This window comes from Herpailurus yagouaroundi, unplaced genomic scaffold (genome assembly GCF_014898765.1).
Source record: "Herpailurus yagouaroundi ecotype Mexico unplaced genomic scaffold, PumYag 141, whole genome shotgun sequence".
NCBI classification, from domain to species: Eukaryota; Metazoa; Chordata; class Mammalia; order Carnivora; family Felidae; genus Herpailurus; species Herpailurus yagouaroundi.
This window is the reverse complement of record NW_024412396.1, coordinates 65,118,159-65,144,679: the sequence shown is the minus strand read 5'-3', so window position 1 is coordinate 65,144,679 and position 26,521 is coordinate 65,118,159. Positions and strand designations below refer to the sequence as shown.

At 42.2% G+C, this 26,521-nt stretch overlaps 1 protein-coding gene across 1 annotated transcript in view; it reads right to left on the bottom strand.

Annotated features, from left to right (window-relative positions):
* GOLGA5 (golgin A5) overlaps window positions 1-8,611 on the bottom strand; it is a 34,269-nt gene extending 25,658 nt beyond the window's left edge. Inside the window, exons 1-2 of the mRNA XM_040478065.1 lie at window positions 8,489-8,611; window positions 5,800-6,373 (exon numbers count right to left, since the gene is read on the bottom strand). Coding sequence (XP_040333999.1) covers window positions 5,800-6,343 — 544 coding nt within the window. The 5' untranslated portion in view covers window positions 6,344-6,373; window positions 8,489-8,611. The remainder of the gene's footprint in view (window positions 1-5,799; window positions 6,374-8,488) is intronic.
* Between the last annotated feature and the right edge of the window lie 17,910 nt (window positions 8,612-26,521).

The window sequence follows — 26,521 nt, the reverse complement described above, 5'->3', positions numbered from 1 at the left end:
AGGGTCATCAAATGAAATATTTCTAGAAGAAATGATAGGAGATCTGTGATTTGTTTCAAAATAATTCTGTGGCAGGTAGAGGAAGGGATGGAAAACGGGAGGGTATAAAAGAAATAAGAACGGCTGTAAAACTGTTTAGATAATGTAGTCAGATAATAGGTATTATTGGAGGGAGTCACCAAAATCTACTTTGATATATCTGAAATTTCCAAAATCAAAAATTTTTTTTAATTTTTTAATGTTTATTTATTTTTGAGACAGAGAGAGACAGAGCATGAGCAGGGAAGGGGCAGAGAGAGAGGGAGACACAGAATGTGTCAGCTGTGCCGACAGCTCAGAGCCCGATGCAGGGCTCGAACTCATGAACTGTGAGATCATGACCTGAGCCGAAGTCGGTCGCTTAACTGACTGAGCCACCCAGGCGCCCCAAAATCAAAAATTTTTTAAAGAAATAAAGTATATATCCAAAATTGTGGGATATACATAAAGTAGTATTTAAAAAGACATTTATAGGGGCACCTGGGTGGTTCAGTTGGTTGAGCATCCGATTCTTGATTTCGGCTCAGGTCATGAACCCAGGGTTGTAGGATTAAGCCCTTCATTAGGCTCTGAGCGGACAGCACAGAGCCTGCTTGGGATTTTCTCTCTCCCCATTTCTCTGCCCCTTCCCTGCTTGCTCTCTCTCAAAATAAATAAATAAATACACATTTTAAAAAAATAAATAAAAAGACATTTTTTGTATTTAATATATACATCAAAAATGAAAGGAAGAAAATGAGTTAAAGGCTATAAAAACAGAATAAACCCTGGGGCGCCTGGGTGGCTCAGTTGGTTAAGCGTCTGACTTCAGCTCAGGTCATGATCTCACGGTTCATGGGTTTGAGCCGTGCCATTGGGTTCTGTGCTGACAGCTCAGAGCCTGGAGCCTGCTTCAGATTCTGTGTCTCCCTCTCTCTTTGCTTCTCCCCTACTTACACTCGGTCTCTCTCTCTCAAAAATAAACACACACACACACACACACACACACACACACACACACACACACAATTTTAAAACAGAATAAACCCCAAAGCAAAAATTAACAATAAAGACCAGAAATTAACAAAATAGAAATCTGCTAGAGAGAATTAAAATGGTCTTTTGAGGGACATATCACAAACATTATGCCAATAAATTTTTAAATGTATATGATGTTGAAACCTATCAAATTGTATACTTAAGTATGTGTAGTTTATTATACGTCAGTTATACTTCATTAACACTGTTTAAAAAAACAGGCATTTATCACAGTGCCAGATACTGATATTCTTCTAGTAGTATCTGTGATCAAGCTTTGGTTTCTGCAGGGTTAGTATGAATGATTAGGTTGGTGTCCAACTGGGTTAAGGTTTCAGCTATGACCCTTTTACTATTTTCCTAAAATTAAGTAAAATAAATACAATCCCCCAAAGTACATATGAAATAGACAAACTCTTAGGAAAAAAAAATGTAACTCACCAAAAACAGAGGAAATAGAAAACCAACAGAATCAATAGTTAAAACTCCAGACCTGATGGTTTTACCAGTGAGTTCCAGCAAAATTCAGGGAATAAATAATCTCGGTTTTACATCAAATAATTAAGACAACAGAAAAAGAGGGAACACTTTCAAATTCATTTTATAAGGCTAACATAGCTGTAATACTAAAACCTAACAGTATTACAGGTCACTCTCACTTATGAAATAAATGCAAACATCCTAACTGGAATATTAGCAAACTGAAAGTCAAGTCTGGTTTTAGGTTTTAAAAAAGTCAATTGATTTGTATCCCATATTAATATTAAGGAACAAAAAGCATATTAAAAAATCACATGATATACATACAGGAAAAAACACTGTAAAAATTCAACATAAAAACTCAAATTAGAGGGATGGCTGGGTGATTCAGTAGGTTAACCGGTTTCACCAGCTGTGGGTTTGACCCCTATGTTGTGCTAACAGCTCGGAGCCTGCTTGGGATTCTCACTCTCTCCCTCTCTCTGTCCCCCTCCCCCGCTCACTCTCACTCTCAAATAAATAAACTTAAGAAAACACAACTCAAACTAGATACACATAGAAACAGTCTTCACCTGATAAAAAGTACCTATAAAAAAACTAACACAGACATTATATTTGGTTAAACTGTAAACCATGGTTAAGACAAAGAACAAGATACTGGTTCTCAGCCCGAGCCAATGCAGTGAGGCAAGAAAAAGATTCTTTTTAAAGATTAAAGGGTTAAGAAGGAACCAAACTGTCACTATCCACAGATACTGTGTTGTTGAAAATCTAAATGAATGTACACAAAAATAAAAGATGAAGAGCTATGTAGGCTGCTGTGTGTCAAAAGCCAATACATCAGGAACAGAAAGTAAAACTTTAAAAAGGATGCCATCTACAAGTTTCAAAAAATATAAACTACCAGGAATAAATCTGACAAAAAATATGCAAGACTTTCATGAAGAAAATGATAAAATCTTAAACAAAGACACTTAAAAACTAAGTTGAAATTGTACCATGTTATTATGGGTGAGAAACCTCAGTTTCGTAAAAGATGCTGATTCTCACCCAAACGGAAGCAAGAGACTCCCAATAAAAAGGCCAAAAGAATTTTTGTGAAACTTGGAAAGCAAATTCTAAAATGAATATGGATGTACAAAAAAGTCCAAGAATAGCCAAAACATTCTTGAAAGACCAGATGGGAGAAATTGCTCTAGGAGATATCAAAACACTATAAAACTACATGAATTAAGACAGCATGGCATTGGCACAAAATGCCAGGGGGTGATACTGCAGATTGACAGGGAAAGGAAATATTTTCTTTTTTTTTTTTTTTTTTCAACGTTTATTTATTTTTTGGACAGAGAGAGAGACAGAGCATGAACGGGGGAGGGTCAGAGAGAGAGGGAGACACAGAATCGGAAGCAGGCTCCAGGCTCTGAGCCATCAGCCCAGAGCCTGACGCGGGGCTCGAACTCACGGACCGCGAGATCGTGACCTGGCTGAAGTCGGACGCTTAACCGACTGCGCCACCCAGGCGCCCCGAAAGGAAATATTTTCAATGACTAATGCTGAGATAACAGTATGGGGGAAAAAATGGAACTAGATAGGCATCTACCTTACACCGTTTATCTAAAAAAACTCCAAATTTTAAATAAACAGAAAAATATGAAAGCCAAAACTATAAAACCTTTAGAATACAGGAAAATATCCTTAGGACAGGAAAAATGTCCTTAGGACAGGAAAAAATTTTCTAAGGTACAAAAAAAATACCACAAAGAAAAGAACGCTAAATTCATGTACATTAAGAACTCTACTGAGATACCACAGAGAGAAGTGGGGGAAAACCAAGGTAAAACAGAAGGAGGTGTCGAAAAAATCACCATCTGGAACATATAAAGAATATCTATGAATCAATAAGGAAAAAGACAAATGATCCATTGGAAAAAATTGATCAAAAGACTTGAATAGCACTTCCCAGACTGAAAAGATGCTCAACTTCATTAGTAAGGAGAAAAATAACACACCTGATTAGCAAAACAGTCACTGAAAATATCCAATGTTGGTGAAAATGCAGAGCAGAAGCAATATTAACCATAGTTGTTCAAGTATAAATTGGTACACCTCTTGAGAAAACAATTCTGGTATACTACCGTACCTGGAACCCTGTCACACCCTACAACCCATCAATTCCATTTATAGACGTTTCTAGGCAGCCTAGGGCACTGCTTCTCAACCTAGGGTGATTTTGCTCCCAAGGGACATTTGGCTATATAGACATAGATAGACAGACAGACAGACATAGAGAGGGGGGCGGGGAAGAGAGAGACATTTTTGGTTATCACAATTGGGGATGCTACTGGCATCGAATGGATTAAGAGGCCAGGGATGGTGCCTCCTACAACAAAGATTTATTCCACCCAATAGTCCCAAGATTGAGACCCTGCCCTAGAGAAACAAAACTTCATCTTTATAACTCCCATGTATTAACTGGTTCTAACTTATTTCCCTGTCAACAGGTTTCCTTTGACTCCTCATCCTTTACAATCAAATGTAAGTGGTTTTCCTTAAAAGTAGAAAAATATCATCAACTTTCTTTGAAAGACCTCTATTAGCATCCCATTGCTATGGCACTTACAATTTATCTGGCCCTAGTAATCACCTGGAGAACAACAACAAAAATATCACCTGCCCTACCTCCAGCCCCGGAAAATCCGATTCAAGAAGTCTGGGGAGGCACACAATAATTCACTTTTATTAATCACACAAGTGCTTCTAACGCATGTTGTCCAGGGACCACTCTTTAAAAGAGAATGATGTATACGAATAATGGGTTTAAACATGTAAACGGAGGCAAACAAGGGCCTTCACAAACAGCTCCCAACCTTCTTTGCTACCTTCATTTTCTTTTGCTGTCTCCTACACACTGTGCCCACAACAACTACTCTACCAAACGTGTACAGAATCTCTGCATTGAATGCTGTCTCCAACCCCTCTTCTTTTTCACCTGGAAACTTCTACTCATTCTTTGAGACTCAACTCAAATCACAGAGCCCCTGTGAATCCTTACCTGAATACCTTAGTTACTTTCTCCTTAATGGCTCCACAATACTCTAGCCGTATTTCAATTTCTGTATTTACTATACTATACACTAATATACTATAGTTTTGTTGTCGTTGTTGTTGTTGAGAAGGGGGGGGAGGGGCAGAGGGAGAAGGGGACAGAGGATCCAAGTGGGCCCTGCACTGAGAGCAGTGAGCCTGATGCAGGGGCTCAAACTCATGAACTGTAAGATCATGACCTGAGCTGAAGACAGACCCTCAACCGACTGAGCCACCCAGGTGCCCATAAATTATGTTTACATGTCTCTCTCGCCCTCTTGACCCTGTTAAAAAGAAATTTAGGAGTGTGTGTACATAGTCAGCTGTTACTGCATGATCCTGTCTTGAAAGCCCCAAACACTTGCCTCTTTACCACTTTATCTTGACAGATTTTATTCACCAACAGCCAGGACTACGGGAGAAGCTTTAATATTTAAGAAAATAACAAGCTTCCGTTAACCATCAACTTTATAAAGAATCTCTGCAAGAACCTACCATGTTTGCTATTTTAAAATGGTTAGTAGGTACCTGAATTAAGCCATATTACCACGTTAACCTCATTTTTGCAGGTGAGAAGATCTATATATACAGGTAATTTCACAGCAATGAAAACCAGAATTCTAAACTGTTACTTCACTACCAGGTCAATGCCTTCAACCCTTCAACTCGGATCGAAGTTCAGTCTCTCAGCTTTATTTCTGAGGGATGCAAGGGGTAAACACACACACGCGCGCACACGCACACACACACACACAGAGAAAAAGCCCTCACAATCCAGAATAAATGTGAAGTACAGCCTCCTATTTTATCATCCCCAAAAGAAATGAATTGAGATAGTTCCAAGTCCAAAATTATGTTTTCTTTCAGATTTCAAAATTGTCTTTTTTTTTTTTTTTTTGTAGTTTAAAATACCTTAGAGAATCATCTGGGCAGAATTTCTTAGATGCTAGGCTGGGTAAAGGTACCCAACAGACAACATTCAAAGGTCCCTATTATAACTGTACGCTGACTAATGGCTTCCGTGTCGCCTACCACGTTCATTCCACATTTTAGAAGCTGCCTTTACACCAGTGGGGAAAGGTAACATAACAGAGGATGAGAAACACTGCCAGAACATTTCAGGTTATGACACGTCCCATTTGCTTAACTCTAAAAGAAACCAGAGGGCTGATTAACTACCATCGCCTTGGCTCCTAGAAGGATTTTCCTCAACGGTTTTGACGGTGGTCACGCTGGTGTTGACAGAACCGACACTTGCTGTCCGAGAACTCTGAAGGACAGGTGTCTTGCTCCTTTCTTTTCTGATTTCCACCCTCCCGGTAGGCTCCTTCTGTGAACTATTAAGAAAGTCAAAGAGCAGCTCATCATCAGGTTCTGACTTTTTTCTTCGAACAAACTGGGATGAAGGCCTAGGAACAGATGTGTTTTCAACAGAATGAGAGGTCTCCACTGATGTCCTCGATCCTACTTTCACATTTGCTGTGCCAGCTAAGAGAGTGGCTTTCTGATTTCTAATGTTATCAGCTGCTGAGGAAATATAAGCAGCTTTAGATCCAGTCTGATAAGTCAAATCTGTATTTTGCTGAAGTTCAGGATAGTCAGCATTTTTGTTATATGTGATATTGCCGGTGTTCTCTTTTCTACTGAGAGCTGTTGCAGCCCCTTGATCAACTCGATTTAAAAGATCTTCTGCCTTCCCAGCAAGATCAGCAAACCAGGACATGATGGTAGCAGAATAATCCTATTGGTGAACCTGTAAAAAGGACATAAAGTGGTCAGTATGGCATAACAGCAGAGCACAGCAGTGAAGACCAGGCTCCGGAGTCAGACAGTCCCGGACTGAAAGCCTAGCGCTGCCCCTTACTAGCTATGTAACCTTGTGCAAACGACTTCACTGAAACTGAGAACCTTTACCTGGAAAATGAGGAAAATAAGTGCATTCACATTATAGGACGGCTTTAAGATGAAGTAATCTATAAAAAAAACTCTGCAAAAGGCCTGACACACAGTAGACACTCATTTTAGTAGTTGCTATTACCATAATAATTACAGCTATCTCTACTGTTATAACTCCTATTTCAACAATAGGCAAATGTTACTGTAGCAAACGTAAGTAGCAAATAATCAATATAGTAAAATTCCAGCTCAACCAAATAAAAAGAATTCCCTGAAGTTTGTTTTAAGGTGCTAAAACTTGAAGAAACTTCTGATTGATACTAAATCTCCATGTTTAAATGCAGCAGTATTATGGATCATTTAGATGTGCACATATATAATCGGTCTAAAGTACACTTACAATAATATACATTCTCAGTACCTACTATGTGCACACTGGCTAAGTTCAGAATTAAAAAAAATGACTGCACAGCCATTTATTTGATAAATAGATCTGAGTACCTTTTGGTGTGCCAGAATGAATCGGAATGATGAAGTAATTAGTCCTTACAGATACAGAAGTGTACTAAAAAAGTCAACAACCATTTCTTGAATGTGCACATTGTGGTGCCTGGCATGCTCTTTCATCATTAACTCTTTCCTGTTCTTAAACTTCACCTGAATGTCATGAGCTCCAAAACACAGTTCTCTTTCTCTCCATCTAGATTAGGTTCTATCATTCTCTGTTCGCATGCTAGGCTTTATTCTCACAACCTTCCATGTTTTATATGATTTTTTTTCTGTCTCTTCCTATTGGAAAGAGGAGGAGGGAAGTGGCTGGATGAAGGCCAGGTCTGTTTTGCTTACCACTGAATTCTCAGCACACAGCAGGCATCCGTAAATACTGCTGAATGTAGTTTGTATGTCAAATGCCATACAATCATTACCTTTATCACACATAATTTTCACAACCACATTACGTAGTAAGTAGCAATATTCTTTTTTCACAAACGGGGAAAAGACTTAGAAAGATCCCAGAGTTTCGATGGCAGCTTAGCAACTCAAATCTAAGTCAGCCAAACCCAGTTTTTTTTTTTTTTAACCGCTGCCTTTCCCATCTAGCCTCTCAGTAACTGAATAACCTCAAGAAGAAACTCACCCTCTAAACCTGTTCCTTACAAAATGGGACTATTATATACCTGTATATTTCACAGTTTATGTGACCTCAAATGAAAATGGAGGTGCAATGCTCTGTAACATATAAAACTCTTTACAGATGTCAAGTATTATTCTCAAGCAGACATTGGTGGCGATTGGGCGGCAAATGATCCTTACTAATTAAAGGAGTCAAAGCACACTTATTAACCCCCTATATCTCGCCTCCTATTTTAAAGTTAATGGGGCTTTAAAACAAAACCCTATGCCTTAATGTTGATTATCCAATTAAATACAAACAGCGGCACTTGCCCCACTGACAACTCCAGCGGACTTCAGAGGTGCAGTGCCCCCAAATAATTAACTTCTCAGGCATTGCCCCAGGAAATGGCCACAGGGACGGAGATGAAGAGAGGGTGACGGTGCGTGGGCTGGGGATGGGTCCGCAGACAGCAGTGGCAGGGTCTGCTTCGAAGGCCAGGTGTCAACACAGAGGAAGGGAGGCTGGGGGTCAGTCGGTCGGTCCCAGGGACTTTGTCGTCAACAGATCTCAGGTAGGCGAGTACAGACCCCCGCTTCGCTCCCCACCCGCCAGGCTGAACCTCTGGAGGGGGAGGAGCTGCCACACCAGGCTGGGGGCGGGGGGCGGGGAGGGAGGAGAGGGCAGGGCACTAAACAATGCCGGCTGAGGCCCGAGGGGTCTCTCCTGCCCTCTCCTTCAGCCCCCCAAAAGCGCAGAGACCAGAGTCTCCGCTTAGGGGACGCCAAACCCGCGCCTACGGCCGTTAACGCCCTAGGCGGACCCGTCCGGCCCACTGGGCTCACGCTGCCGCCTCACCTGAGGACTCTGGAGCGGCTGCACCGCGGCCTCGTCGCCCGCCAGGGCCGCCCCCACCTCGGCAGCCGGCGGCGAGAGGGCCAGGCAGACGAAACCTGGTCCCGGCCCGGCCGCGGCCGCGCTCCTCTTCCGGGAGACGTGGAAGGGCGGCGAGGACCCCAAAACAGAGTGGCTTCCGAGCTGCCTGAGCGGCCCGGGACCCACAACAGCCACCTGGAGGCGACTCAGGCGGTGGCGCCGGCGGCTGCGGGGGCCTCGCTCTTGGCCACGCCCTTCTTCCGCCTGGTGCGTGCGACGTAGCTCTCCTCCCTTGGAGGACGACGGTCTGCACGCGGCCGGCATAACATTGTAGGCCACGCCCCCCAGGGGGCGGGACCCTGGGCGGCACCGCGGGGTGACTGAGGCGGTACCCCGCCTGGAAGGAATTTGAGGCCTGAGTTGGGCGGGGCGTGAGACCTAGGTGGACCCCCAGCCTTCACCTTTCCCTCTTCCCCTGCCAGTTTTTAGGGTAAGGATGCTGAGGACCCAGGGCAGGAGATGGGAATACAGAAAACAAGACCCCTGAGTTCCTGGAGATTCCTTTCTAGTGGCAGAGACGGATTTTAAATAAACCAATGACTGAACAAGACGATTTTAAGAACGCTATCAAAGTTGTACAGACAAAAAGGGAGAAGTGACTGGAGGTGGAGGAAACACTTTAAATGGTGTGATCTCTCTGAAGAGGTGACCTTTAAGCCGAGACCCAAACGATGGAAAAGACCCATAATGGGTCTTTCCATACAGCAATATTGTAGTTATGTTATGCATACAGTTCCTAGAATACTTGAAAATAGTCTAAAATCCGCACTCAATAATTAAATACTCAGCTCCTGCTATTGTGCACAGGATTGGGCTAATCTGGCTCTAATTGTTGACAAGCCTACAACAATAGTCCCATACATCCCCATTTTCAGGTTGAGGAAACTAAGGCTCAAAGAGGTTAAGTAGCTTGTCTAAAATCATCTGTCTTAATGAGGAGTCCACAGTTCTCGAAAGTTTGTGCCCTTAGACACAGTGTCTAGCGAATGGAAACACTTTCAGCAGCAGCTGGAAGTAATAATAATAATATCTAACAGTTTCTGAGCCCTTATTAAGTGCAGAATAGGGTTATGCATCGGATGTGCCTCAGCTCATTTAATTCTTGGAAGGCAGCTATGCTCACCACTATGCCACCAACGCGCTCACCTGATTTAATTCTTACAACAACTGTAAGGAAGGTGCTGTTGTTATCCTGTGATAGGTGGTCTTGTTCTCAGGTTTTATGTAGCTTTTCCTGGTAAGGATTATACATCACTACCTGTTGCCAGGTGGTTGCAATGTTTTCTGTAGGAGAGTGTCCTTTCTAGCCTCCCTGAGGTCAAGCCTGATCCTGTGACTTGCTTTGGCCAATGAAATGTGAACAGAAGGCCTTTCACCACATCTGTGCAAAAGTGTTAAGACCCATTATATTTCTATCAGCTCTCTTGATCCTTTTCCTCTCTCATGAGAATGGCTAGTCCAGTTAGGGCTGCTCCCTCCCCCTGGGACTTGGAAAGAAAAAGATGCGAAGCAGCCCACATCTAACACATTACAGGAGTGAAAAATAAACCTTCACTTTTATTTATTTATTTAAAATTTTTAAATGTTTATTTTTGAGAGAGAGAGAGAGAGAGAGAGAGAGAGAGACAGGATGAGCATGGGAGAGGCAGAGAGAGAGAGTGGGAGACACAGAATCCGAAGCAGGCTCCAGGCTCTGAGCTGTCAGCGCACAGACCGACGCAGGGCTCAAACTCATGAACCGTAAGGTCATGACCTGAGCTGAAGTCAGAGACTTAACCGACTGAGCCAGCCAGGTGCCCCATCCTTTGCTTTGAGGTGGCACTGAGATTTGGCACTGTATCTTACACAGCCTTAACTAATGAGATTAAGAGAGAGATTAAGACAGAGAGCCTTAACTAACACATAACCCCCTCTTATAGATGAAGACACTGAGATTCAGAGAGATTTAGTTACTTTCCCACAGTCACTGTATGGTACCTGCTGGATAGCTTGTTTGTGCAAGCATACCCTGAATGCCCCTGACCTTGAACACTGAACAATACATTCTGCTGCACATTCTGCTTGATAGCAATATGGACAGAGGAAAAGATTTCTACATTTTCAAGATAGTGATTAACAGGGGCATTGGGGGTGGCCAACCCAGAGTGTCTCCCTTATAACAAAGATTGTCCAGAACGACCCAACACTAATATCATCCTCAGTGGGGAAAAACTGAGAGCTTTCCCCCCAAGGTCAGGAACAAGACAGGGATGTCCACTCTAGCCACTGTTATTCAACATAGTATTGGAAGTCTTAGCCTCTGCAATCAGACAACACAAAGAAATAAAAGGCATCCAAATTGGCCAGGAGGAGGTCAAACTTTTCCTCTTCGCAGATGATATGATATTCTATATGGAAAACCCAAAAGATTCCACCAAAAAACTGTTAGAACTGATTCTTGAATTCAGCAAAGTTGCAGGATATAAAATCGATGCACAGAAATCGGTTGCATTCCTATACACCAACAATGAAGCAACAGAAAGAGAAATCAAGGAATTGATCCCATTTACAATTGCACCAAAAACCATAAAATACCTAGGAATAAATCTAACTAAAGAGGTGAAAAATCTATACATGGAAAACTATAGAAAGCTTATGAAAGAAATTGAAGAAGACACAAAAAAATGGAAAAAAGATTCCATGCTCCTGGATAGGAAGAACAAATCTTGTTAAAATGTCAATACTACCCAAAGCAATCTACATCAAATCCCTATCAAATCTACAATCCCTATCAAAATAACACCAGCATTCTTCACAGAGCTAGAACAAATAATCCTAAAATTTGTATGGAAAGGGCAACCGACAGAATGGGAGACATATTAGATAAAGGTTAGGATCCAAAATCTATAAAGAACTTATCAAACTCAACATCCAAAAGACAAATAATCCAGTGAAGAAATGGGCAAAAGACATGGATAGACACTTCTCCAAAGAAGGCATCCAGATGGCCAACCGACACATGAAAAAAAAAAAGGCTAAAAATCACTTATGCTCAGGGAAATACAAATCAAAACCACAATGAGATACCACCTCACCCCTGTCAGAATGGCTAACATTAACAAGTCAGGCAACAACAGATGTTGGCGAGGATGCGGAGAAAGCGGATCTCTTTTGCATTGTTGGTGGGAATGCAAGCTGGTGCAGTCACTCTGGAAAACAGTATGGAGGTTCCTCAAAAAATTAAAAATAGAACTACCCTATGACCCAGCAATTGCACTACTAGGCATTTATCCAGGGGGCCACTGAAAATTGCTAAGTTAAGGTGCTGTGATGTAAAAACTCGTTGCATGTAGATCCCAGCAGCGGATGCTTTGTCCAGTCGGCTGCTCCTGGGCTCCCTATATGTAAATTACCCCAGTAAACCTGTGTCCCAATCGCTGTCTCCAGGTCTCTCCTCTGACCTCACCAGACCATCACCTACCCTAAGCTTAGAGTCTGCTGGGGTGCAGCTGCACAGTCACACAGGGAGTGAGTAGTATGTCTGGGACTCAAGCCAGGTTAGTGCTTTTAAACATTGAAGGGGCTGAGGATTAAAGAAGTTGAAGCAGAGCCAAATCTCCATGTCAATTAGCAGCAGGCAGGCCCCCAGAAGAATGTTTCAAGAATTTTTACATATACTCCCTGAGACAGTCAGCATATAGAGACCTTCCACCCAGAAGTCCTTGAAACCAGGCTGGATTAGCCAGAGAAACAGCACAACCAAGAGAGAGAGGTCACAGCCTTGTCCAGTAGGTAAGAAAATGTGCTCTTTTCTTTTCCCTTCCTCCCCGCCCTCATGCCACCAGAGGAGCTAACTCCTCAAAACAGAAGGGAGAGAAGGCATGTGAGGACCGGACGGAGACCTCGGCCTCCACTCTGAGCCTCTAGTGCAACCAAGCTAGTCTGCTCTAGGGGGAGCAGGGAGGGTGCTCCTCCAGGGAGGAGAACTTGGAATCGAGTTTAAGAATAAAGTTTTAAATGACCAGAGCTGTAATGTGACTTGGGGAATGGTAGAGTGAGGAACTCAGCAAATCCCGTCCCCATCATTGGCAATGATGAGATTATACAAAACTGTGACAAAAGTCATTTCAATTCCCTGGAAATCAATCAAAGGCATAGCACAAATTATGAAGTATTTATTCAAGAAAAGTCACTGAACTTTTGGTAGGAAGAGTGAGGGTGTATGACATTTTAGCCCAGAGAGATGCCCAAACTCCCACCAAAGGTCCATGGAGATTGTTCTACCACGGCTGGGAAAGCTGGAAACCAGCAGCTTTGTGCAGGAGAGGGCAACTTGGTTTGGAGTGGAGCCAGAAAAGCCTCATGACCCAGGGGAAGCCTCCGTTTGGAACTCCAACATTGCAGCTGCCCAAGGTTGCAATATTGATTGAGCCAACAACTGACAAGAAAGCCTCCTAGAAGTTTAGCAGGGAGATCCAGGTAACGAGGCAGCCATAACGGACTTTGATAAGCTCCCACATACTCTGGGGGTCTGGGAGGAGGCTGTTTGCAAGGCTGTGTGAGCTCAGGAGAATCTTGAGAGAGCCTGGCTCTCTTATCCTGGCTCAATACAAAGCCTTGCACAGATGCAGAGGAGACACTAGAAAGCCCAGTAGAATAAAAGATGGGGCAGGCAGACTTGTACACTGCCTGACTTTTGAGGGACTCATCACATACAGGGGATAAGAATAAAGGTTGATGCCACATCAGGAACAATAAAGGACAGAAGGCAGTGGGATGGCGTATTTGATGGGCCAAAGGAGAAAAAAAACTGTCAAACAAGAATTCTTTAACAAAACTACCCTTCAAAAATGAAGTCAAATGTGGACATTCCCAGATAAACACTGAGAGAATTTGTGGCTAGTAGATCTGCCTTAGAGAAATAAATACTACATAATAATATATAATATATACTAAATATTAAAGGAAATCCTGCAACCCAAAGGGAATGATACCAGGTGATAACTCGAATCTAAGTGAAGAAATTAAACAGAGCTGAATGTTAAATACTAGGACAACTCTGTCTTAATAAGTTCTAGAATCAGGCAAGATCGTCTCAAAGAAACTATCATTCAGAAGAAAAAGTGGGATCTCCTACAAATCGAAAGTGTAGTTGAAGAGAATGAATGGAAGAAATTGAATTTATTTCCTTGCGGTGCCCCAAGTGAGTTAAGATTTCCTAATAAACTGGATACGCTAACATCTCAGAGTGTTTGCCTCCCCCAGATGTAAAAATATAAGCTCCTTGTGGGGAGTGACTCCCCTTCTGTGTCTCCCACCTGACTAGCATCACACAGCTGTTTCTTCCACCCTATTCTTCTGCTTCATAGCATTTACACAAGAGTGGTTACGTGAAGGAGGGCAGGGATTGTCTGTCTTGTCTGTGGCTGTATCGTCAAAGCATGGTGGATGGTCTGACATATTGAGTAACGAATGAATAGTAATGTACGAGTTGAGACAGCATGGGAAAGAGGCAGAAATGGGATGATCTGGATTCTTACGTGGCTATCGATTAGTTTCAAGTGTCTTAATCTCTGGCTCTCAATTTTATCAGAAAATAATTGTATCAGACTATAATGAACTAGAATATATTTAGGCTGAACGTAAGAAGACCTTTGTTCTGATCATAGTTTTATTCCTAGCTGTGTGAGCTTCAGCAGATTGTCCCACTTCCCAGGCTTCATTTTTGAGATGAATAATTGAACCGGGATTGGTGGTCCTAAGTTTGCAACCTCAATTAATTGCTTTTGTTTTGTTTGTTTTGTTTGGGCCATAAGCCAAATGTTTAATTTAAAATCCCACAAACGTACACTCATGTTGTGTTAACGAGTGTGGAGAAATAGATATTCTTACATATTATTAACAGATATGTAAATTGATACAACTTCTATGGGGGGAGGCAATGTGGAAATGCATGTCAAAATTGAAAATACATGAACCACTTACAGAGTTTGATATCCACCTGGGAAAAAAATGAATCTGGGGGCACCTGGGTGGCTCAGTTGGTTGAGGATCGACTCTTGATATCGATTCAGGTCATGATCCCAGGGTCGTGGGATGGAGCTCCACATCAAGCTCTGTGCTGAGCATGAACCTGCTTAAGATTCTCTCTCTTTCTCTCTCTCTCCCTCTGCTCCTCCCCTGCTCATGCTTGCGGGGGCACATGAGTGCACACATGCATGCATGTACACTCTCTTCCAAAAAAAATAATAATAATAATGAATCTTATCCCCTTTCTTTAAAAAAAATTTTTTAATGTTTATTTATTTTTGAGAGAGACAGAGACAGAGTGTGAGCAGGGGAGGGGCAGAGAGAGAGGGAGACACAGAATCCAAAGCAGGCTCCAGGCTCTGAACTGCCAGCACAGAGCCCGATGCGGGGCTCAAACTCACAAACTGAACTGTGAGATCATAACCTGAGCTGAAGTTGGATGCTTAACTGACTGAGCCACCCAGGCGCCCCATTTTTAAAAAAAATTTTAATGTTTATTTTTGAAGGAAAGAGAAATAGACACAGTGTGAGTGGGAGAGGGGCAGACAGAGAGGGAGACACAGAATCTGAAGCAGGCTCTGAGCTATCAGCACAGAGCCTGATGAACTTACAAGCTGTGAGATCATGACCTGAGCCCAAGTCAGACGCTTAACTAACTGAGCTACCCACGCGCTCCTCTTATCCCCTTTCTATAGACCGAGTGTTTGTGTACCCCCCAAATTCATATATTGAACTTATTTTTTTTAATGTTTATTTTGAGAGATAGAGCACAGAAGGGGGAGGGGCAGAGAGAGAGAGAGAGAGAGAGAGAGAGAGAGAGAAACTGAGCTGTCAGCACAGAGCCTGATGCAGGGATTGAACTCAAACTGCGAGATCATGACCTGAGCAGAAATCAGAAGCTCAACGGACTGAGCCACCCAGGCCCCCATATATTGAAATTCTAATCCCTAATGTGATGGTATTTGGAGGTGGGGCCTTTAGGAGGTGATTAGGTGATGAGAGCAGAGCCCTCGTGAATGGGATTATTGACCTTATAAAACAGTCCCCTTGCCCCTTCCACCATGTAAGATTATAGTAACAAGATAGCCACCTATGAACCGAGAGCAGATTCTCACCAGACACTGAATCTACTAGTGCCTGGACCTTAGACTTCCCAGCCTTCAAAACTGTCAAGAGTAAATTTCTGTTTTTTATAAGCCACCCAATCTTAGTTTCTTTGTTATAGCAGCCCAAATGGACTAAGACACTCCTACTTTTAAAATCAGTTCCAAAAGGGGCACCTGGGTGGCTCAGTTGGTTAAGCATCTGACTTTGGCTCAGGTCATGATCTTGCAGTTTGTGGTTTGGAGCCCTGCATCGGGTTCTGGTTCAGATTCTGTGTCTCCCTCTCTCTCTACCCTCCCCTGCTCGTGCTCTATCTCTCACTCTCTCTAAAAAATAAACATAAATAAATAAATAAATAAATAAATAAATATAAAATCAGTTACAAAACAGATCAAACTGTGAAATGGAAAATAATAAAGCTTCTACAAGAAAACAGAACATCTGTATGATCTTGAGGCAGACAAAAAAACCCTTTACAAGACACACACACAAAATACTAACTATGAAAGAAAATACTGATAACTTGGGCTTTGTTAAAATTAAGAATTTCTTTTCATCAAAAATTAAGAGGGCAAAAAGATAGCCAAAGATTAGGAAGAGATATTTACAACACATACATTTGAAAAGGATTTGTATCCCACAATTCGTAAAGCTCTCTTACAAACCAATAAAAAGGAGCAATCGACCTAACAAAAACGGACTAATCTCTTAAATAAGCACTTCACAAGAGAAAATATATAATTGGCCAAAAGCACATGAAAAAGCTATTAGTCATCAGACAAATCACAGTGAAATATCTTTATACAGCCGCTAGAATGGTTAAAGTGTAAAAAGATGGGCAATATCAAGTACTGATGAATTAATGGAGTTGCTAGAACACACAGGCATTTCTGACAGGAGCGTAAGTGATAGAAGCACTTTGGAAAACTTGGCCTCTGTTTATTAAAGCTAAACATAGGTCTGTCACCAGCTAGACCCCAAGACTTGACCTTTACTGCCCACCTGCTGGTACTGACCTTTGTCTTACACTTTTCCATAAACTCTTCTTTCTGGCTTACTTCTAAACTCAGGCAAATGAAAGCTGAAACCACCCCTCAGGTGGTAGTGACCGCCGTGATAAGACCTCCCGCTGGCCAAGACCACCCAGGCCTTTTGAGCTAAACCCCCGACTCATGCGTACTGAGAGGGACCACGGAGTGACCCCTGGAATGATTGGCAATTACTTTTACCTTATTAGAATACTAAAATCTCCACCCAAGGAGGAAGCCTCAGTCTCATTTACATAACATGCAATGTGTGTGTTGGCATGTTTCCTTAAGTCACGTGCGTGACCTTATGCCTACCTCTACATACAATGACAAGTCTTCCCTACCTAAATATTCATCCCAACCCTAAATAAAAGGCACCCATTCACTTTCTGTCAGGGAGTCAGTCACGGCTTTGGAAGCTATTCCCTATGACCCCCTTCTTTGCTGCAAATAAAGTTTACTTTGTGCGCCAACCCCACCTGGTGTATCTGTGACTCACCAAGGAGCAAACGCACGTTGGTTCGGTTACAGGTCTAGTCTATAATCTGGTGAAAAACACGTACAATGAAAACCGAGAAACTATAACTACGTGCCACAACATGGATGAATCAGAGTTGTGTTAAAGACGTGGTGTTGAGCTAAAAGAAGCCAGTCCAAAGACTACATATTTATAATTCCATTTCTATGAAGGTCAAGGAGAGGCAAAGCTAACCTCTGATTACAGAAGTTATAATAATAGTTACCTTGGGCGAGGGGGCCAGATATTGACTAGGAGTGGTGGGGATGGAGGTTCCCAGGGTGCTGATAATGTCTGCATCTGGAGTTTGGCGTTGAGAATACGTGTGGATACACATGTAAATAGTCTTCATTAAACACTGTGCACTTGTTAATTTTTCTTGCATATATGTTATATCTCAATTAAAACAATTAAAAAAAATACACATACTTGGGGCACCTGGGTGGCTCAGTTGGTTGAGCATCTGACTTCGGCTCAGGTCATGATCTCACAGTCTATGAGTTCAAACTCCGCGTCGGGCTCTGTGCTGAGAGCTCAGAGCCTGGAGCCTGCTTCGGATTCTGTGTCTCCCTCTCTCTCTGCCCCTCCCCCACTCATGCTCTGTCTCTCTCTGTCTCTCAAAAATAAAGATTAAAAAAAGTTTTAAAAAAGATTACTACCTCGGACCACACATAAAGATGTCAGGGGCACCTGGGTGGCTCAGTCAGTTGAGCATCCAAATTCGACTGAGGTCATGATCTCAAGGCTCGCAAGTTTGAGCCCCACATCGGGCTCTGTGCTGACAGCCCAGGGCCTGGAGCCTACTTCAGATTCTGTCTCTGTCTCTCTCTCTCTCTCTCTCTCTGCTCCTCCCCTGCTCACGCTCTGTCTCTCTCTCAAAAATAAATAAAGATTCAAAAAAAATTTTTAAATACACATACTCTTTAGGAAGGTAATTCCACTTTTAGGAAATTATACCACAGATATGCTTACACACATGCAAAATGACATATACAGAGTTATTAATTACAATATTGCTTATATAATAGCAAATACTGGAAATAAGTTAAATGTCCGTTGATTTAAAAATCTTGGTACACTCATCTGACAGAATGTTACACACCTGTTTTGAAGAACTGCTCACACGAGGCTCCTGGGTGGCTCAGTCAGTTAAGCGTCCAACTTCAGCACAGGTCATGATCTCACAGTTTGTGGGTTTGAGCCCCGCATTGGGCTTTGTGTTGACAGCTCAGAGCCTGGAGCCTGCTTTGGGTTCTGTCTCATTCTCTCTCTGCCCCTCCCCTACTCACGCTGTGTGTGTGTGTATGTGTGTGTGTGTGTGTGTGTGTGTGTGTGTGTCTCTTTATGTCTCTCAAAAATAAATAAATGTAAAAAAAAAAAGAAAAAAAAAAAGAAAAACCACACACACATACAGAAGCTCTTAAGGAGCTGTGAGAGCTGAACAATGTATAAAAAATCTGAAAGGAAAAAAGTATGTTCATATATGCTATCATTTGTATAAAATATCCTTTTGTGTGTGTGTGTGTGTGTGTGTGTGTGTGTGGTGTGTGTGTGTGTATAAAATATCTTTTAAGGGTAGAATCTATCTCTTGAAGGTCACTTTCTTTGCCTCCTGGGAGGAACTTGCCTGGGCATCAGGGGTGAAAGGGTGGTTTATTCTTTGATGAATCCTCTTTTTTTTTTATTTAAAAATAATTTTTTAATGCTTATTTTTGAGACAGAGAGAGACAGAGCATGAATGGAGGAGGGTCAGAGAGAGAGGGAGACACAGAATTCAAAGCAGGCTCTGAGCTGTCAGCACAGAGCCAGACGTGGGGCTCGAACTCACGGACCATGAGATCATGACCTGAGCCAAAGTCAGATACTTAACTGACTGAGCCACCCAGGGGCCCCTCAATGAATCCTCTTTTGTATGTACCCTTTGTCCTCTGTGCCGTGAGAAACCATTATTTTGTGAAAATAAATAACATTAGAAAAAAGAAAATAAATAACATTAATTTTTTTAAACTTTGAGTACTGTAGGAGGCTACATGCACTCCCCACGTCTTTGTGGTCCTGCCTCTTGGCATCACATTATATTCTTCATTTCCATCACCTGCCCAGCACCTAGGAATTTTGTGACCCTCACTTGAAAGGTCCTGTGTTCTTCAGCTCCTGGGTTCTGTGGTTCCACGTCCTTGTCGAAAAGATCTGAAGGATAAAATCTGTGCATTTTCATCTTCCAGCAGCAGGAGGCACTGAGTACTTAAAATATACATATGTCTATTTGTACATATGTATATTCTGTCTGGATTGACAAGTAAAGGGAGGATTGCTGTGTTCTTTTGTTTATGGAGCACAGAATGTAATTTTTCTATGAACTGACCCTGAATGATGCACAGGAACTTCATATTCCCATACTTTTTTGGAAGTTCCTTCAGATGTGACAGGCCAATTCTATTTTCCATGCCATCTGGAATGCTAAGCTGCTCTGAGCCCCTAATGAAACTTCCTAGGCCCCCATCTGTGCCCCTCCTTAACCTGTCTCTGTCCCTGCTAAGAGGCCCCCAAACCCCATATGACTCTATGTCAGCAGCTGGGCCGGGTAGAGAAAAGGCTATAAGTTGCCCTGGAAACAGCACACGCCTGGGCATCAACAAACAGCATTTTGTGCTTTACTTTGGCATCATGGACAACTCTATCACTCAGGGCCTCAGGTTCCTTAGATGTAAAATGGGTCATTAGTGGTTTTTAAGGTATATGGGAGTGATCATTATACATAGAATTCTTTCTTTAAGGGGAATCCTATGTCTACAACCCATATATAAGATACATCAAAGTGGAGTAGTCCTGATTAAGGAGTGTGGATGAAGAGCATCGGCATGGGAAAGAGGGTACCCAGAGCCCCACCCAGTCATTCCCTGCACTCCATCAAGAATCTGCTGAGATAACCCAGAGGAGCCCTGAGGGAGTTAAATGTGTTTGCACTCAGCACCAAGTAATCTCCAAGTGCCTTCCAGCTCTGAGATGCTGGGATTCTGCGGACTCAGGAGAAACTTCCCCTTCCCTTAGCTAAATAGAAGAATTTCAATTGAAGGCCTTTCCAAGAATAAAGATTATTACCAGAGATAAATTTTATCTGAGTGTCCTATGTATCTGGCAGGGCAAACATCTAGTTACCTAACATCTGTGTTTTTTATTGCCTCATGAAGCACATTCCTTCCCTTGAAGTCCCGGGAACCCTGCCCTCCTCTCCTTACTTCGGATGGAAATACACACCTCATTTTGCCTGACTGTCTCTGGAATTCCCTTGTCTGCGTGGATTCCCCATACATATGCAATGAAACTTAATTTTCTCCTGTTAATTTCTCATGTCAAGTTGAATCTTAGCCCAGCCAGAAGGACCTTGTAAGGGACAGGAATTGCGTGCCTTCCCGACAGAACTGAATTGTGAGTCTCTCTGAATTCACATGTTGAAGCCTGACCCCACTGTGACTGTACTTGGAGACAGAGCCTCGGAGAAGGTAGTGGAGGTCAAATGAAGCCATGAGTGGGGCCTGTTAAGTAGGATTAGTGGGCTTTGAGGAGATACCAGAAGGCTTTCCCCTCCCCGCTAAGTAAGAACACAGTGAGAAGACCCTATCCTGTTTCTCGTCCATTTACCTGCTGGATTTAGCATCCGTCCATGTTTCTTGACTGAATTAATTACTGCCAGGTGATGATTTGATGATTCTATCACTCCTCCCACATTTACCAGGTACCATTCCACCACAGGAAGTGCTTTTCTCTCTTCTCACTCGCTGGATTCCTGTTTCAGGTGACGGAATGCAATCTGTTACTCTCACTAATTGCTTTCCAAATTGCCTTAGAATCTGGCTTCTTTGTCCCTTTGACATGTCACCCTCAGTAGAGCACGTCCTTGCTTTCTGACACCACAGCATGTTTCAGGCTCAGTATATACCTCCTGTACCTCACTCCTAGAGTAAGTAACTTCTCCAAGGGTCCCTTGTTCATGTTGCCAGGGGGAAAAGAAGGCATTTAGAAACCAAGATCTGAGTGCTGAGTTTGTTCATTGTTACTTGCTGTCTATTTCTATATCCATCTTTTGTTTTGCAAACCATGAGTTTAGCGATGCCCCCAATTCCAATCCAACACCACAAGGTTCATTCTAGATTGATCCCCTTTAAGACTGGTTAACTCTCTTTCCTGATAATGAGAAGCCTGCTTCCCATTACCCATTACCCTCAACGTATTTATGTATTTGCTCAATCCCACTTCACGTACCTGATCTCCCAGTTCTGCTTTGCCACTGGCCAACTTAGCCACCTTCCCTTCTGAGGCCCCAACTGCCAGGCCACTGACCTGCTGGGCCTCTTACCTTCTTTGAGCCCTGACTATTGCTGGGGTACCTCCAGACCTGGCTGTCTTCCTCACCTGACACTGCCCAATCACTTTTCAGTGGGATTCTTAGGGAACGGAGCAAAGAAGGAACATGGGGAGCCCATATGAATATTTCACATAAATATAAAACAAAATTAAATTAAAAATAGAAATCTCTCAAATCAGAAGCGAAAATGAAATAAAATGTGTGTATTGAGTTGTGGCATTACCACACAGACAGAAGCTATTTCAAGTGACTTTAAAACAAAATAATTTGGGGGCGCCTGGGTGGCTCAGTCGGTTAAGCGTCCGACTTTGGCTCAGGTTATGATCTCGTGGTTTGTGAGTTCTAGCCCCGCGTCGGGATCTGTGCTGACAGCTCGGAGCCTGGAGCCTGCTACGGATGCAGTGTCTCGCTCTCTCTCTGCCCCTCCCCTGCTCACGCTCTGTCTCTCTCTGTCTTAAAAATAAATAAAACATTTAAAAAAATAATTTGACTGCACATTCTCATAGATACACATCCTAAGAACAAAAAAGAACTGCAAGAAAACTTAAACAGGTTTTAGTAATGATCCAGAAATTCTACTCCTTAGTGTACCAGGAGTCACGAAAACATGTCCACACGAAACCTGTGCACGACTGTTTATAGCAGCACTATTCCTCATAGACGAATGGAAACAACACAAATATTCACCAACTGTTGAATGGATTAAAAATGTGGCATATCCATACAATGCAATATTATTCAGCCATAACAAGTATTGATACATGCTACAATGCAGATGAACTTGAAAACATTCTGCTAAGTGCTTAACAAAATCTAGACACAAAAGAACACATACTGCCTGGAGCACCCGGGCGGCTCAGTCAGTTGAGCATCCGACTTCAGCTCAGGTCATGATCCCGTGGTTTGTGGGTTCGAGCCCTGTGTCGGGCTCTGTGCTGGCAGCTCAGAGCCTGGAGCCTGCTTCAGATTCTGTGTCTCCCTCTCTCTCTGCCACTTCCTCACTGGCACTCTGTCTTTCTCTATCAAAAATAAACAAACATTAAAAAGAACACACACACACATACTTTCTGATTCCATTACAGCTGACCCTCGATCAACACAGGTTTGAACTGTGCAGGGCCACTTCTACACAGATATTTTTTTTATGAACAGTACAATACCATAAATTTATTTTCTCTTATGATTTTCTTAATAACATTTTTTTCTCTAGAGTATTTTATTATAAGAATACAGTATACAATACATATAACAATAAAATACATGTTAAGCAACTCTTTACATTATCAGTAAGGATGCCAGTCAACAGTAGACTATTAGTAGTTGCGTTTTGCGGGAGTCAAAGCTTATACATGGAGTTTCAACTGCATGGGCGGGGGGGGGGGGGGTCAGTGCTCCTAACCCCTGCCTTGTTTCTTCAAGGGTCAAGTGTAAATGAAATGTACAGAATAGGAAAACATAGTAACAGGAAGCAGATTAGTGTTTGCAGGGCGTTGAGGTGGAGAATGGGGAGTGACTGCCAATGGGTATGGGGTTTCTTTCCCGGATGATGGAATTCTATCTAATTTTGGAATTAAATAATGGTGTTGGTTGTACAACTTTGTGAATATGGTGAAAACCATAGAATTATATACTTTAAAAGAGTAAATTTTATGGGATGTGAATTGTACATCAATAACGCTGTTACTTAAAAAAGAGAGAGAGGTAACCAGGCATGGAGTGCTTCCTGAAGAAACATTCTCATCAAAAATGAGAATCTGAATCTCATTAAGCCTCCGGGGTGGAACATGTTAACACCATAGAGATATAATCAGCAAAATCCAAAATGAGAGACATTCTATAAGACAAATTGATTTCCTCAAAACAAACACATTTAAAAAATTTTTTTAATGTTTATTTTTGATAGAGAAAGTGCGAGTGGCGGAGGGGCTCGAACACACGAACATTGAGATAATGACCTGAGCCAAAGTCAGATGCTGAAGCAACTGAGCCACCCAGGCATCCCCCTCAACAAACACATTTCAAAATAAAAAAAACAAAACTATAACAGAAATGAGAGACACAGAGAGAGACCTATAGATTCCTATGTATCTATGTAGGGCTGTTACTTGGATATTGATTGAAACAAACAAAACCAAGAAACTGAAAGAGAGAAAACAAGCAAGCAGGCGAGTGGGGAAATTTGAATAATGACTGGATTTTGGTGATATTGAGGAATTATTTACTTAGGGTGGTAATAGTGTTAAGATTATGTTTATTTTATGTTGGTGAAATAGGTCTGTATCTTGACATTTTTTATATATGAATCTATGCATGTGATAAGGTTACCCCTTCCCTGAAAAGAGGAAGGTAAGAGGCCCTGGGAGTTTATTCACATTAAGTATTCCTAAGAGAATGGATGTTGAATGTGTTCATATACTCTGCATAACTTTTCATTGAGTCAAGTTCTGTCTACTCATTTCTGAAAGCATAAAGGTTATCTAAGAGTCTTCTTTTCGAATATAGTGCTTTGTTAGCCATCTATCACTTCCTGTTTTGATTTTTTATTTCTTCAGTCAGCAGTCTCACATTTAATCAAGTGCTTTGTTGTACAGGAAGAAAGAAAAAGAGAAACTCTGGCCTCCTACTAACTCTTTTCAGTTTTGAGTTCATGTTAATTATTGTCTCTGTGTTTTGCTGAACATCACAAGCCAGTCTTACTATTTGTGCAATTTAGGCCGGGTTTGGGGAAGTCATGGGTCCCAAGATACCAGCCAAAGATAATAGTGGCTTTTGCCAATGTCTTTTCACGCTCATTGGGAGCTGAAGATAGATGATATGAAAAGAGATAGTACTGAAAGCATTTCCTTGATTTACTGAACCCTAAAATTAAAAAAAAAAAAAGCTTTATAGGGGTGCCTGGGTGGCTCAGTCGGTTGAGCATCCGACTTCGTCTCAGGTCATGATCTCGTGGTTTGTGAGTTTAGGCCCCGCATCGGGCTCTGTGCTGACAGCTCGGAGCCTGGAGTCTGCTTCGGATTCTGTGTCTCCCTCTCTCTGCCCCTTCCCTGCTCATGCTCTGTGTCTCTTTCTCTCAGAAAAGGGATAAACATCAAAAAATCAAAAAATTAAAAATAATAAGCCTTATTTGGGAGAAGAAGTATAAGAAAATGAAACAAGGTGATACCAGGAACTTGATTCAACAAGTGATTCTAAGGGCATGACCTGAGATCACCCCATTTAGTCCAAAGTCTTAGTCCCTTTCATCGGTAGCAACATCTTGAGAGGCATCTGGGCCAGAGAATAGAAGAGCTGTGTTCAAGTCCTGCTTTGTGGCCAACTTGCTGGATACTGTTAGGTGGCATGTTTCCTTCAGTCTCTCAATTTTTTTTATTTGCAAAACTAGGGTCCTGTGCCATATCACCCCCAAAGTTATTCAAGTTGCCCATTTTTTATATCCATAAGTCATAAAAGGGTCCTCATCTGTTCTGGAAAGAAGATCACTAGAAGTTTGAACTAGAGGGCTCTTCTGCTCAACTCCCTTTCATTTATTTATTTGGTATTCAGCCAACACTTGTGAGGTGCTTACAATGTTTTGAGGGACTGGATAAAAACATACACCAGATTGTTGTTCATGGACTAAGCGGTGATTTCTGAGCAAGATGTCTTGGACGGGACCAGAACTGCCAAGAGTGTTTTGGGGCTCTGATGTCTTCTACAGCTAGGAGCTTAGGGAAAAGCATTCTTCTCAAAGATAATTCTCTAAGGAGGAGACTTTCTTGAAACCTTTAGCTTGAGTTCTAGGGTAAACTTGGTTTTAAGAACTTGGAAATTTTAATAAGATTGTTGGGAGGAAGAAAACATCTTTTTGAAAGGTTTGACTAGACTTTTGGTTTCATTTCTGGGACAGGTTATTACTCTTTGTTTGGGGAAGATCATGTGAATAATGATAAGGGTAAATGATTCTGTGTAGTGCTTCTCATCTAGTAGGGGTTATACGAAGTCCGATTCAACGTATTCATTTAATCCTCATAACAGAATGCAAGAAACATACTTTTATTTACCCAATTTTATAGATGGGGAAGCTGAGGAATGCACAACTTTTATTTATTTTTAAATGTTTATTTATTTATTTTTAAAGAGATAGAGAGCAAGGGAGGGGCAGAGAGAGAAAGGGAGAGAGAGAATGCCAAGCAGGGTCCACACTGTCAGCGCAGAGCCCGACGCGGGGCTCGATCCCACAAACTGTGAGATTGTGACCTGACCTGAAATCAAGAGTTGGATGCTCAACCGACTAAGCCACCCAGGTGCTCCAGAAATGCACAACTTCTAAAAAACCTACTCGGGATGACATACAATAAATGGTAGAGCTGGATTTGAACCCATACACCTGGCAAATCGTGCTCTTAATTCCATCCACTGATGACTCCCTCAATGGGTCTGTTAGTAACGTGAAAGTAAAGCTGGGATTACCTTATAGCCCAGCGTATTTGTTTCCTGCAGCTGCTGTAACAAATTACCACTGTCTTGACAGTTTAAAATAACAAAAATGTATTCTCTGATAGTTCTGGAGGTCAGAAGTCCAAAATGGGTCTCACTGGCTTAAAATCAAGGTGTGGGCAGAGCTGTGTTCCTTCCGGAGGCCCTGGGAAGGAATTCCTTGCCTTTTCCAGAGGCTACCTGCATTCCTTGACTCATAGCCTCTCTCCGCCTCCACACTCAGCGACAGCCAGAGTCTATCTCATGCTGCACCACCTGACACTTTCTCGCTTTTGTCTCCCCTTCCTTTATGATGATTACACTAGCCCCACTTTGATAATCCAAAATAATTTCCTCATCTCAAAATCTTTAAAAAAGTTTATTTATTTTGAGAGAAAGAGAGCGAGGGCGGGGAAGGGGCAGAGAGAGAAGGAGAGAGAGAGAGAGAGAGAGAGAGAGAGAGAGAGAGAGAGAGA